The 16,214-nt window shown below is 35.3% G+C and overlaps 1 protein-coding gene across 1 annotated transcript in view; it reads left to right on the forward strand.

The window, feature by feature from the left end:
- POF1B (POF1B actin binding protein) overlaps positions 1-16,214 on the forward strand; it is a 1,182,022-nt gene that overhangs the window by 294,631 nt on the left and 871,177 nt on the right. Inside the window, exon 5 of the mRNA XM_044057755.1 lies at positions 7,422-7,523. Coding sequence (XP_043913690.1) covers positions 7,422-7,523 — 102 coding nt within the window. The remainder of the gene's footprint in view (positions 1-7,421; positions 7,524-16,214) is intronic.

The following is a 16,214-nucleotide window of genomic DNA, read 5'->3' on the forward strand; positions in this document are numbered from 1 at the left end:
CCTGCATATCAATCAGAAAGAAATGTTAGCTGTACAGAATGCTCTGACAGCCTTCAAGGACTGCATTCTTCCAGGACATTTAATGATAAAGACCGACAACACCAGTGTTATGTGGTACATAAACAAGCAGGGGGAATCCACTCATACCCTCTCTGCAGACTAGCCATGGCTCTGTGGAACACAACCTTGAGCTACCAAGTACACCTACAGGCTCAATTCCTGCCAGGAAAGTTAAATACACTGGCAGACTAAACAGAAATTGCATGGACCCACACGAGTGGAAACTGGAACCAAACGCATTCAACATGTTGATAAGCACATGGGAGAGCCCTGATATAGACCTGTTTGCCTCCCCCCAGAACTACCAATTGGACAAATTCTGCACAAGGACTCCCCACAAACCAGCTTGGAAAGTGGATGCCCTGTCCTTCACCTGGAAAAATCTATCAGTTTATGCCTTTCCTCCTCTGCCTCCTCTCCAAGGTACTACTAAAGATCAAACGGGACAAATCAAGGACGATACTGATTGCACCAGACTGGCCACGCCAACACTGGTGTACCCCCTCTTGTGCAGTGTGTCACTGCTGGCACCTGCCTCAAACCCCTACCCCGCTGTCCCAGCAGGAGGGCCAGGTTCTGCACCCTCAGCTTCAAACCCTGAACCTGGCAGCCTGGCTAATTACCTGATCACTCCGTTACCATCTCTCAGTAAACAAGTGTTGAATGTCATTCTGGAGGCAAGGAGGCCTAGTACTAGAAAATCTTATGCTGAAAAATGGAAAAGATTCTGTTCCTGGAACCAAACTCAGGGGATGGGCACAGCAGTACCCAATTTACCTCAGATTCTTCAATACTTAACTGAGATGCTTCACAAGGGCCTTTTCTTTTTCTCCATCAAAATTCATGCCTCAGACATTTCATTTCATTGCATCACAGAACCACCCCTCTTCTCTCATCCACTGCTCAAGTAGTTCCTCAGAGGGGCCAGAAACTTAAGACCACCCAAGAGAGCCCCAACTCCAGCCTGGGACCTCAACTTTGTATTGGAAAAACTCACTCTACCTCCTTTTGAGCCAGCTGCAAGTGCAGAGTTAAAATTCCTTTCTTGGAAAACGGCCTTCCTTTTAGCCATCACTTCAGCAAAAAGGGTATCTGAATTACAGGCCCTTATGGCAGTGGAGCCTTTCGTCATCTTTCATGTGGACAGGGTGTCCCTCAGGACCAATCCCTCCTTGCCCAAGGTAGTATCCAGTGTGCCTCTTAATCAGTCCATTCATTTGCCAACCTTCTTTTCTAATCCACAGAACAAAGGGGAACGGATACTGCACTCCTTAGATGTGCACAGACAACTTGGATTTTACTTGGACAGGAATAAACCTCTCAGGAAATCGGAACAGCTGCTTGTGACATTTGCTGCAGGGGCACAGGGGAAGGCCATTTCAAAGCAAACCATTTCTAAATGGATGGGCGATTGCATTCTTTTCCGCTATAAGCACCATGGAAAACCTATCACACAGGGGATAAGACCACATTCAACCAGGGCTGCATCTACCTCTTCAGCTTTTTTCAGAGGTGTCCCTACCAGTGACATCCTAGAAGCTGCTACCCGGAGTTCTGTACATAATTTCACCAAGCATTACCATTTGCCAATTTTCTCTAAATCCAGAGCTGGTTTTGCCACTGCAGTCTTGCAGGGCCTCATAGTTAGTCCTAATGCTATCTAAATTCCTCCTCCCATCCTTGGCTTTGGGAATCTACCCAAATGTGATGATTGCAGCAGTGAAACACTAAGAACATAGTACAGTTGTGTACACTTACCATAAATGTAGATGTTAGAGTGTATTCACTGTTGCAGTCCTGGTTACCCTCCCTCCAGCCCCCTGACTTATTTTGGCTATACCTCTGTTCTTCTTTACTATGCTTAAAAGCTTTTTGGCATATTTGCTTTTTTGTTGGAGGTATAACATTGTATATATATATATATATATATATATATATATATATATATATATATATATATATATATATATTAATTGCTTCCCATTAGGGGGGCACCTGACATCTGGTGCAAGAAAAACTGATGTAATGGCATCTGCTGCATGCTTTATACCCCCGACTACCTGATGTCATGGAAGATGAGACAGCAACTGATGCAGGACCCAAGACTTTGATAATAAGGCCGACTGGCTACTGCAAGCAGATAACCTAAATGTGATGACTGCAACAGTGAATGCATTCGAACATCTACATTTATGCAAGTGTACACAACTGTACTTTCCCTTTCCCTGGGCTAACAAGTGTTTTTTTCCCTTGCCCACTAAGGGGACTCCCACAGCGAGAGAAGACATGGCTAACCTCCAGTCCATAGAAGCTGTAGGTGCTACAGCAGAGGGAGCTGGGGTAAAAGATGAGTAGTATAAAGTACAACAAATGGCCACAGCAGAGTCACTCACCTGCAGCTGAGGAAATTGATAGCCTGCTGTGGTAGCTAAGGCTGTTTGCTTAACTTTGCCTTTTTGTGGCTGGAAGAAGAACCAGCAATGGAATCAACAATCTGTTCCATGGTCAAGCCAAAAATGGTGCCTTTTTCCCAGGGAAGACTAGCAGCAAATGCTAGTAAAACTACCAGTACACAAAAGTTACTTTTTTGACAGAAAAAAAACATTGTAAAAAGCACATTATGGCAGCCCCAAAATGAAAAAAATAAATACGTTCTCCACACAAAATATGTTGTTCATTAGTTTACACTACTTTTAAGCTGACATGAAAAATGAGTGCTCTGTTTAAAAGTAAAAATGTGCTGTGTTTCTGTAGAATAAAGTGAACTGTAGTGTGCTGAGCCATCTGGGGTTTTTTTTCACAATTTTATTTCACAATTTTCTAAGCTTGCCCTGCTCAGGGCTTTATTGTTTTGCCTGAAAAACTGCTTCATTTTGTGGATTACAAGTTTTATTTGGAAGCTGCTGTGAATTTTGTTTTATTTTTTCCTGTTTAAAAGTATGTTACAGTCTCGAGACAGTTAAAACACAGCACTCCTCAGTTTAAAATAACTTTCCTCCAGAGAAAAGTAATAAAACATCAGTAAATATAAGAAAATGGAAGTGGATCATCTTGCAAGTCAGAAATAGCAGCAAAATAAAGAGAAGGCAGGTAAACAGAATGCAGCATAACAGACAACATTGGTCATAAGCTTTAAAGTGGGCACAGAACAGTAATGGTAAGAAGGGAGATTGTCATGGATACTCTACAATCTTTTGGTGTTAAACTTCTGCTTTGTAAGTATTTTAATTAATTATTTTTCCTTGCTTAGCCACAGAGTGATTGTGTTTTGCTTTTCTATCATATTTCCTGTTTTATGATATGGTTCTATTTAAGACTATCTTGTCTTGGCACCTTGCATATCAGTGGTTAGCTGGCATGATGAGAAATGTCTAGGAGTGGTCTTTAAGGTAGATCTTCATAGATGAAGGGTATGAGATTAGTTCACATCAGGAGGGTCTTCAGGTATATTACAGATAAAGGAAAAGTACAAAGTAAGCAATTCTTTGATGACCCAAAAAAGATTTTACAGAAAATTGGGAAACGAAATACTACAAAAAAAAGAAGAAATAGACATATTTTGGAGAAATATCTATGATGACCTTGTAGAACATAACAAAGATGCTGAATGGATAGAAGAAGTAAAAGAAACGGTAAGAAGTTCAAATATACAGGATATGAATTGAAGTAATGGCTATAGAAATTAAAACAAAATTTAAGAAAAGTTCCTAAATGGAAAACCACAGACCCAGATGCAGTATCTAACTTCTGGCTAAAAGTATTAACATCTTTACATGAACATTTAGCCCTGAATAACTACCTATAGGCACACCCCAGACACCAGCTTGCTTAAAAGGAAAAAGAGTGAAACTGCAAGCCATCCTAAAAACTACAGACCAATAACTTGCCTTCTGACAATGTATAAACTATATACTAGAACTGATGGTGATAGTTTATAGTCATTTAGAAGAAAACTCCATCATGGTAGTAGAACCAAAGGGTAATAAAAGAAAGTCCTGTGGAACAAAGGATCATTTGTTAAATAGTCATAATGGAGAATTGTAAAAAGGGGAAAAATCTATGCATGGCACGGATACTAAAAAAAGAAGGAATGAAAGACAGATCAGGTAAGGAGGCAAGAAATGTGAAAAATGCATAAATATAGTTGCAAGTACATAAAACTCCTGGAACAACCTCATGTCAATCTGGATCTGATGCAAGAATGGTTAAGGAGAAGTGGATTTAAGCCACAAGAAGAAAGGTTAATATTAGTGGCTCAAGGAAGTGGGCTACATATACATTGTTTACAAAATCCATTGAACATGTGGGAGAGACAGATGTAGGTTTGGTAAAACAGAACTGGAAATAGTCGCACATCTTGTTGCTGGGTGTGATACACTAATGGCAGAGGGTCTTTATATTGAAAAGCATAATAATGTGAGAAGACTGCTGCATTCCGGATTGTGCAAACATTACAATATTGAAGTAGCTAGGAAGTATTGGAAGATCTGGGGCATAGATGATGCATAGTCTATGAGAAAAGGTAAGTTTGGGAGCACTGAAAAAAAATGAAAAAACATTTGAAAAAGAAAAAGCACCAGGTTCTGATGGTCATGAATGGAATTTAATTTTTTCATCAGAAATCAGTGCCTCTGTGGCCTCATTGAAACTGATTACGTGTGTTAAGTCTGCAGTCATGGGACTGCAAACATATTTGCTGACCTCGTCAGATCCAAATATAATAAAAGCTCTTAAGCATGAAGATGAGAAGTCTACAAGGATATCTTTGCTTAATTTAGTAGACGCATTTTTGCTTAATTTAGTAGAAGTATTTTAGTAAAGAATAACTGTGGTGGTGCTGCGGCGGTAGCGTTGTCGCCTCAAAGCAAGACATTGTCCCGTTCGATTCTCAGCTAGAGCGTCATCTTTGTGGAGGCATACGTGAATGGGGCATGCCTTCATTGAAGGTTGTGCGTCTGGGCTAGTAACCCGGTACGTAAAAATCCACTACCAATCAGTAGCGGACTGGAGTTCTGCTGTGGCGACCCCTAACCGGGAAAAGCCAAAAGACACAAATCAAATTTTAGTAAAGAATAAGAATGGAAATCAAACTAGAGGCAGACATGAATCGGACAGCGACTGAAAGTGCCGAAGAATACAAAGAAAGGGACCACAAGAAAGGGAAATGAAAATTAAAATCTACCCAAATACTGGCAAGCCTAGAGAACTTCTGAAACAATAATGTGTTGAATAACATTTGGTGCAGGAATAATTAGGGAGAAATGAATTTAAACCAAAAGATGAAAGGATAATGACCCCCCCCCCCCCCAAGATAGAGGGCGGAATGCACATTGGTTTACAAACTCTTTAGTGAATGTGGAAGAAAAAAAGACAAATGCAGATTCTGTAAAACAGAACTAAATACTGTTGCACATTATGTTGCTGGGTGTGATACACTCTTGGCTGGAGGTCTGTATACTGAAAGGCAGTACTGTTGCATGGGGATTCTGCAAACACTTCAGTATAGAGGTACCTGAGAAGGATTGGAGACATAAAACACAGCATTGCTTACTGTGCTGAAGGTCATATCAGATAGCCTCTCCCATTACCAACAGTTCAAAAATAGATGCAAGCAAATCACATATAGTAGTCCAAGAAGAAAAGAAAAAAGCAGCATTAATCTGTGAGACCTACATTTATAAATCACCAGGACTTGCAAGCAGAAACAAAAGTAATATAGAAGATACCCAGAAATGTCCCATAGTACTAGCAACAATAGGACTAGTGAAGACTTTACAATCATATGTAAACCCATATGAGCTACAGAAGGAGCCAATTCTGGGAAAACGGCTGGTGATAAGAGTAATCTTGCCAGTTGTCAAAATCTAAAGCAATAGTAATCTCATGAATTTTAATGGTACCATGACTTAAGAATGGTGGTCCATTTCCATCACTCAGAACTTTGAGAAATTAAAACAGGAAGTTCATTAAAACTCCAGCCCACACATGGCATTGTATGTTAATTTACTTAGCTCTCCTGCAAAATTTACAGTGTTAAATTGCTGTGTAAATATGTATTCCTCTGCTGTACTTCTATATATAATTATATACAACTTGATGATGGTTGCTGTGTAATTGTAAATATATATGATGATGACTGAAATGTTTGTTTAGGTTTTCATTATCTGTGTCATGTGTAAGCTGTTTAAACACATTGCAGTCATTACAAACCATACATGTTTTATTTTGTTTTTTCCTCTATTTGGTCCTAGTTCAGTCTAAAAGTGTCTGATTTAACTGTCTGAAAGAAGTATATTAGCAACTAGACAAATGCTTGCCTTGTGAGTTTTCAATGTAATCACATTATATTACACACACATTTTCCATTTAAACCCGTACCACTGTGCTTTTTGGCCTTTGCACTGCATCCAAGTTGTCTACATTTGTGAAGTGTTGATTTCAGAACAGTAGCCAGCTGATACCTAAAATGCCGATAGACATCCTTCCCTTCCCATTCTGGAATAGCCTTTTGCTGTGTGCAGTAGCTTTACTTATTGTTTGTCTTGAGTGTACGTGTCACAAATCATAATGATATCGAGGCCTCTGCTGCTTGTAAACCACAGTAATTCCCACCTTAACCCACCATGCATTAGAAGAAAACGCAGAGAAAGAAATACACACACACACACACACACACACACACACACACACACACACACACACACACACACACAAGCAGTATACCCAGTTTTACTTTCTATAACATAGATGTGTGTTTCACCTACAGTGCTCCGCTTAGCCCCCAGTGTTATACCAGACTGTAGCTGAGCAGGTTAATTAGAGGTTTATGGATTCAGTGTTTGTCGCATCTGACTACAATCTCCCCATGAACAGCCAACAGCAGCCACAGAGTTTATTAGGGAAACAGGAATGGATGCAGATTACCAGGCTTTTGTTCTGTATGACACATACACATACGCACATAACAATCATGCACCATTTACAGTCATCTGTCCACTTAAAGCATTTTTTTTGGATGTGGGAGGAAATTGCAATACCCTGAGAAAATCCATATGCCACACAGAAGGTACCTCAGCTAAAAACCGAATCGGAGAACCTACTGATGTGAGGTATAAATTCATCTCACTGTGCTGCCCTTAAGAGTTTTTCACAAAAACAATGCAACAGATTTTATTTTCTTGAATGAGAAATGTTATTTTGCAATGACAATTTTAGTTTTCTAGCAATAGTAGTTAAAGTTCTCTGAACTGATTTTGCTGATGTGCCTGCTTGGTAAGGTTTGTCTAAAAGAAATGGGTAGATATAATAAATGTTAGTGAAGCTATATACTGAAACTTTGTTTATATTTGTCTTCTGTACAGGATAAATTGCCAAGTTTCAAGGGAACAAATATTTCCTTGGAAAAGCAAACCATCATTGAACAGAACTCTACAAATAAGTCTGAAGTTACAAGTCCTACTCAGGTTAGTCAGAATATTAGAAATTAAAGGGATCCTATCAACTAAGGGACTTATAACCTATATTATATAGCAGTACAAAATAATTTTCAATTAAATAAATCATAACTTTCTTGAATGCAAGTGTTTATTTTTTTAATTTTACATATTTGTTGACTGTGAATGTTTCTCAACTGTTGCTGAGTTTTGCTAAAATAATTGTCCATCATAATCCTTTTTAAAACAAACAATTTTAGAAAGATCTTAATTGCTAAGCCTCATTTACTTATTTATTGGCATTTAGTGACCGGGAAAGTCTGACTGGGTCAGAAACCCATTTTCAGCAGAGGCCCGGGAAGAAAAACTCCAGACACGTGCGAAATACAAACCACAGCAGTTAATAACAGTAATATCACATATTAGACAAAATTCTAGGTTTATACATAGTTATAAGTTGTGCACATTTGGATATTTTTACAAACGTAGATACTAGGACAATACGTTGTATATTGATGGTAGATTCAAATGGCACATCAAATGATTAGTGACATTTTTGTTTAAGAGTTAATGATGGAGGAATAAAGTTCATAGGTTGGTACAAGGCTATCTGCCCTAGGGCCTATATAACCCTAGCTATAACAATTTCCTGGATATTTCTTCCCACAATATTTACTTCCCTGGCCCCCTGTCTAGCAGGGCGACTGATGTGATCCCCGTGGTGAATTTCCTATCTCCCATCCAATCGTCAAGGTTCCTTTTGAAGAGTGCCAAGGAGGCTCTCTGCTTGACATGTATGTGCAGTCTGTTCCAGAGTATGGGGAGTCTCTGGGTCAGGAACCTATCCCTCCAGCATGCTTTGTTCATTGTGATGATGAGGTTTAGATCCCTGAGCGTGTGGCTCCGAGGGATTGGGATTTCTTTAAGTGGAGCATGTCCAACAGCTCAGGGTTTGACATGGCCTTGTATGTTAAGCAGAGATCACCTCTGAGTAGACAATATGCCACAGAGTATAGCTGGAGTTTTTTTTTTAGATGGTCAGCATAGGGCATCTGCTTTAGGCCTATGATTCATTTAGTGAGGTATTTCTGCGGCCTTCCCAGCTGTTCCAGATGTCTTGTGAGGTCCATACCAAAACTGGGCATTTTACTCTATAATGGGTCTAATGAGGGATGAGTACAGTGGAACAATGACCTTTTTTCTGTATGAAAAGCCCTTAGTGATGAGGTGTGCCACATAGAAGGATTTCCTGACTGTTGTGGTTATCGAAGGTGAGACCACTGTCCACCTGTGTCCCTAAGTCTCTCATCACACTTTTGGTGTATAGTGTACTGCCACCTATGTGGTAATTCATGGGTACATGGATTTTCCCAAAGGGGATAACTATACATTTCTTGGCATTAAGCTTGAGCCCATGGCTCTGGCACCAGGCATCTGTTTCTGTAAGGCCCTTTTGTAGAATATCCACATAATTTGGAGATTCAATAATGGCTCCCAGTTTGCAGTCTTCTGCGAACTTTGCTAGCCAGAGTCCCTTAGTGTTAGCCTGTACTTCAGAGAAGTAGATGTCATCTGGGATGTGGGCTGTCTCATGCACAGTGTCCATGAGCTACTTCAAAAGCTTCAACTCTCAGAATTCTCACAGAGAAGCTGAAAGCAGCTGGTCTCACCTTTGACCTAGATATCACACTGACACATCACAGATACAGGAATAGCATATTAATATGTGTTAAAAACCTATGTCCCAAACATATACATTACTATAACTCATTTAATTCATCTGATTGACAAGCATAAATAATTTTATAACTCTATACTGGAAGAAATTGTCATGTGATATATTTTAAAGCAGTAGTATAGCATGTTTGTAAAATCTGGTTACTAAAATGTGTTTGCTGTGCATTATTTTGTATAAAGCAGACAGATTTATTGAAGGGACAGCAATGTAAGATGGTGCTCAGTAAAGATACAACTCAGTGAGATCAGATATATATATATATATATATATATATATATATATATATATATATATATATATATATATGTGTGTGTGTATGTGTTTGTATGTGTGTGTGTGTGTGTGTGTGTGTGTATGCATGTGTATATATATATGTATGTGTATATATATATATATATATATATATATATATATATATATATATATATATGTGTGTGTATGGGTGTATGTGTGTGTGTATATATATGTATATATATATATATATATATATATATGTATATATGTGTGTGTGTGTATATGTGTGTATATAGATATGTATATAAATGTTTCTGAGAATCTGCTTAACTATGAAGTAGGATTTATAACAATTTCTATGAATACAATATTTTATTCTATTGGCAATAATGAGTTTGAGTAAATGCTCATATACAAGCAATTCAAGGTTTTTTTTGGAAGCAGTTAACTGTATTTACATGACAGAAAATAGAAGCATCCTAATATATGTAATGTCTGAATCATATTAGCCAAAGTTTTTGATTTAAATGAATGTTAGAACTTATTTTTCTCTCCTCTTGATTTCTAACATCAAGATTATTTGAATGCTATTTGAATACAAGTGTTTTATATTACATGGATGTATATAGTAGTATGAACAGTTTAAAAAAAAAAAAGGTTTATTTTAGTTTATATGATGCTGTTTTACCAAATGTGTAGTCTTGTCTTGCTAGATAATTGAATTGAAAACTGTTAACTTCAGTTAAATATAACTAGTATTAAATTGATAAGGTGGTAGCTGACGTACTGCTGCTTAGGGTAGGGGTTAACTTGAGTGGTAAATACTACTCTAAGTTGGAGTTTATAACTCCAGGCTGGATGCAAGGTTTAATCCTTACATTATTTTCACTTGTTCATTGTTATTTGTATATAGTTTTGACATCCACAATATATTTTGTACATTCATTGTCACTACAAACAAAATTGAATCCTATACGAAATCCCATAAGAGATTCAATAAATACAGCTATATTTAAAGGTACACCTAAAGGAGGAGATGTAACATTACTTATCTTGTTATTTGTTATTTTGATCATAAGATTCTTAAGTTTTAAAAATGCCAAATGACATCTTTAAAAGGAATTTCTTTAAACATTAATGGATTGAATAATCCATGTAAAAGGGCAAGCCTAATAAGATACATTAATTTACAAAAGCCAACTTAGTCTTCCTACAAGAAACCCATCTCTTGTAAAAAGATATTGATAAACTAGCCACAAACAAATATACAGTATTGGTTAGTTCAGAGCACACTCAGAAAAAAAGAGGAGTGGCTATTTTATGGAATAAAAGTATGCCCATTCCTAAAACCATTAAGTCTTATCAGGATGACAAAGGAATGTTTTGTATGGTTACAATACAAATTAATGGGAAGACTTACACTTTAATTAATGTATATTGGATACCTGGAATTGGTATTAATACAGTGAAACATCATCTTGATAAGATCATATCATTCTCTATAGGAGATATTATTTTAGCTGGTGACTTTAATTGTATACTACATGAAAGTGATACTACCACTATAGGAAAGAGAAGAATTACATCTAATGCAAAACATTTAAAGGATTTTGCTAATTCTTATCATTTGAATGATATTAATAATCAGATTCAAAATCATTACCATACACCTTTTTTTCTAACGGATACAAAACTTATTCAAAAATAGATAGGGTCTTTATTTCTAACCAGATGGTAACAGATTTAATTAATTCCAAAACCATTTCATGTCCTATATCTGATCATAATTCAATTGTTTTTGAATTCATGATAAAAAATACTCATACTGTTCAGATCAAAAGGATACCAGCATACTTAACTCAACTAAAAGACTATAAAGAATATATACTTTCAGAAGTAAAACATTTTTTAGACATAAATAACACTCCTGAAGTCTCCATTGTTTATGTTTGGGATGCCTTAAAATCATATCTATATGGACAAAGTATCAGATGGTATAATAATAAAAGGAAATCTTGGGATAAGGAATTGTTAGATATTCAAAGTAAATTAGACTCTTATAAACATAATAATAAAGAAAATATTATGGACAAGAAAGTTATTGAAGAAATAAACTAAATGAGAAATACAAAGAAATTTTAACTCAAAGTTAAAATAACTTTAGAGAAATACAAGTTTTTGTCTTATTCAATAAGCCCCAAATACTTACATAGACTTAAAAATAAAACAAAAAGGTTGAATAAACAAAACTATATCAAAGAAATATTTTCTCTAAGGAAAAAGAAGAATGTTTCTAGTATACCAGAAATACTAGATGAATTTAGAAATCACTTTCACAAAATTAACCATAATAATATTAACATGGAACCTAAAGATAAAATAAAGGAGTTTATAACCACAAATATGAATAAAAAGCTTAATAAACAACAGATTAAACTATTGGACAAGAGTATTTCATATACAGAAGTTATTACACAAATAAATAAGCTTAAATCAAACAAAGCACCGGGTAATGATGGTATTATACCAGAGATATATAAAATCCTTTCTAAAAATACATATTCATTAATGCATAAGGTTTTTATTTTGGCCCAAACTGAGTTAATAGCCCCCCCATCTTGGCAATATACATTTATTTCGCCAATTTTAAAACCTAATAAAGATCTAACTAGATGTTCTTCATATCGGCCCATCTCATTACTTAATGTTGATTATAAAATGTTTATGAATATCTTTGCTGATAGATTGAAGACAATCATTCCCGGCATTATAGATATAGATCAGACAGGCTTCATTGTAAATAGAAATACTTTTGATAATATAAGAAGAACTTTAACATTAATAGATTTTGCAAATAGGAAAAAGAAAGATTTAACACTTATTAGTCTTGATATAAGTTCAGCATTTGATTCAGTAAGTTGGGACTATCTGTTTACCTTAATGAAGTGCACAAACTTCTCGGATGCATTTGTAAATCTAATTGAACATTTATACAAAGGAACGTTGGCTTATATTAAGGTAGGAACATATGTTTCACAAAAAATACCCATTCTCAAAGGTACAAAACAAGGATGTCCACTTTCTCCACTATTATTCACTTTAGTAATGGAGCCTTGGGCTAATTCGATCAGAAACAGTACTGACATAGAGGGTTTTGAAATAGATGAAAATACAACATCCAAAATTCAACTTTTTGCAGATGATGTTCTAATTACATCAGCAGGATCTAATTCTTCTATACAGTCTCTATTTGATAACATGATGAATTTTAAAAGTATTTCTGGTTTAATATTCAATGAAGAAAACACTAAAATACTACCTATATATACACGAAAAAATATTCTCATTAGTGATTTTACTAAATATGTACCCAATTCAGGTCAGATAACTTATTTAGGTATAATACTATCTAAAGATATTAAATCTATTATATATAATAATTATAATATCTGTTTTCTTAATATACAAAATCTTTTTAATACCTGGAATAATATGTTTTTTACTATGGAGGAGAGACTTACAATTATTAAAATGAAAATATTCCCCAAGATTTTATACTTAATACAATCAATAATACTTCCACCTACAAAAATAATTATCAAGAAACTGAACACAATAATGTTAAATTTCTTATGGGCACCTTATAGACCTAGGATTGCATTAAAGAAACATACTAATAGCTGGTCTCAAGGGGGTATTTCTTTTCCAGACTTTAATTTATATACTATCTCTTCTATTGTAAAAGTTATTACTTTATTAATAGATCAGTCATATGTCACAAAATGGAAAGATTATTGGGAGCTAATTAGTATACACTTCATGAAAATCTCCTTAACACATAAAAATATGATTGTAAATAACTCCATGTTATGGCTACTAAAGGAATTTTGTACTTCACCTATTACACCTAAACATATGGTTTGTTACCCATTAAATATTATTATTAATCGTAACTTTATATTCATGCACCCTAAGTATAGGGAATGGAATTTTATTGCATTTCCTATAATGTATACTCAGGGTATGCTTTTGTCATCTACTTCTGAAGGAACTCATTTAGCTATAGATAATGATCTAAAGTACTGGTATCAGTTGATATCTGATAATAAAGTTAAAAATCTAGATTTCTTAAAACAAGAATTTGATCTAAGAGAAACTTGCTGGTTAGAGGTTCAGACCTTTAGACAACATCTCATTAATAAAATAGATTTAATGTCTATAACTGTTAAAGAATCTATTCCAACACTGATTGATTACTTGATATTAAATTTACAACATAAAGTTTCTGATAAGGGTAAACTTTCATACATACATAAAGATCAGACAAGAAACTTTTTACAGTGTAGATTCATACTGGAATTATTTCACTTCTATTAATGGGACCCACCAAATTAACAAGATAAACAATATATATTGGAATCTGCTTATAGAACTACGTCTTCCATTGTCTGGAGACTTTATACATGGAAATTTTTACATAGATCTTTTTATACACCTTTGATGATGAATAAAATAAATAATAAAGATAATCTATGTAAGAGATGTAATGTAGAAATTAATGCTGACTGGGCTCATATGTTTTATGACTGTATAAAGTTGAAAGAATACTGGAAGTCAATTAATGAATTTTTGCAGGCTCTTTTTACAGATAATTTCATTATTTCTAAATCTCTTATATTATTCAACACACCTGTACCTCAAAGTGTTAAAAAGGTTAAGCTTCCCTTGTTATGGTCTATTCTAGCAGTGGCTAGGAAAATAATAACTAGAAATTGGATTTCAGATACACCTCCTTCGTTTAATGAATTTAAAAATGTTATGAATATAGTGTGCCATATGGAAATAAACACAATTAGTACTAGAACAAATAGAAAAACATCTTATTTTATTGTATGGGATAATTTACAAAATTTTAATTTCAATAGCATGGTATTTTAGTTTAATTGATCTGATTGTAGTGGATGTCTTTGTAAATACTTTAGTTGTTTTGTTGAATATTATAATAATACCTATTTTTAATTACTTGTATACAATTGTTATGATATTTCTCTTATATGTTAAAACAATAAACCTGTTTTGAAAAAAAAAAAAAAAAAAGAGAAGTAGATGTCAAACAAGAGCGGTCCCAGGACTAAACCCTGAGGTACTCCACTTGTCACTTTTCTGGAACTGGATTTGGAGTCGGCTACTTTTACAGTCTGGGTTCTGTCAGTAAGGCAGTTGGCAATCCAAGTGACACAGGGATTTGTGCCCAGCTTGGTAAGTTTATCTATGATTCCAGAGTTATAAGTTGTTATATAGGTTATTAGGGTTTACTGAGTTAAGTGACGCAGAAGAAGTAGAAGAGGGGTTTTAGTTATTGTTTCTTTGAGTGATGTGGTTAGTTTCTGTTTGAGGGATGCTGTGTTATAGGCTGAAGGAACTCAGCCTATAACACATTGAGGGATATGCAGAGAAAAGAGAGAAGGAATATGAAGGATAATGGAGGGAAGAAAGAGAAACCCATAGGAAGGGGTAAGTTAGGAACTAGTTGTTAGGCATGGGCAGGTCCAGGAGTTGAAGTGTTTTTTTAGTGTAAGTTTGCAGTTTTCAGTACTAATGATATTGTCTGGTAAGCTGTTCAAAATTTTAACTATGGCATAGGAGTAGAGACTCTCACCAGCTCTTTTATTGTTTTTGTGTATGTGAATAAGTTGTCTATTAGCAGATCAGAGTTTTCTGGTGAGTATATAAGCTTGTAGTGTACATTTTAGGGCTGGACAGTCTTATCTTCCTCTAACCTAATAACTTTTAAATTATTTCTACTACTCATTCCTTAAACTCCCTTTTCTTTAATAGATATGTAGGAAAGCACTAATGCATCAGTAACTTCATTGTCCTGAATCTTTATTATATTTTTCTTGGTGAATGATCTGCAGTTGTTATTGGATGTGTGTGTCAGAGTTTTCAATTAAACGCACATTATCCTGTGAAATATAATTTCTATCTAGTCTAGACCAGTTATTGTACCTTGGAGAATAATGCATTTATTTATTTAGTTATTTATTGCATTTGTTGACTGAGAACGTCCACTGGGCCTATGAAGAGCCCATTTTCAGTGAAGGCCCGGGGAGAAAAGCTCCACAGTATACAAAGCATCGCTATATTATATACAAGAGATAATAAAATACAAATGAAACCATGCTGATACTTAGAAAATATTTACAAAGCAAGTGTAAAAAGCATATGTGTAACATAGATAATGCACAGTAACTATAAGCATGTTGACTACAAACAAAAGTCTGTTAGAGAGAAAAGAAGTACATTGGATGAATGTAAAGTGGGAGGTAGATATGTGGAAGAGAGAGATGGTAAAAGAGGTACAGTGTGATGATGTGATAGTAGATATGGCAAAGTAAATAGATGTCAGTTGTGAGCAGGAAAGAAGGATGCAGAAGTATATGGGTTATGTGCAAGAGTATAGGCATATAGTAGTGTGGGGCTAGAAGCACAAGGGTATAGATATACAAGTACAAAGCAAGAGGAAAAAGACTGAGTTAGAAGTATGAAGTAGATGGGAGAGTGAAACAGGAAGGTAGTAGACAAGAGTTGAAGAAAATATTAAAGAAGGTTGATAGTGATAGGGACCTAGAGTGGAAATATCAGGTGTGTTTAGGTGGGGTACAGGAGCATATCCAGTGAGAGGAGATGTACATTTAAGGACTTTTTGAAGAAGGCATGATTGCTGATAATTCTGAGAGAGGGAGGAA

The sequence above is a fragment of the Protopterus annectens genome, chromosome 15.part0 (genome assembly GCF_019279795.1).
Source record: "Protopterus annectens isolate FY-2018-M chromosome 15.part0, PAN1.0, whole genome shotgun sequence".
NCBI classification, from domain to species: Eukaryota; Metazoa; Chordata; order Ceratodontiformes; family Protopteridae; genus Protopterus; species Protopterus annectens.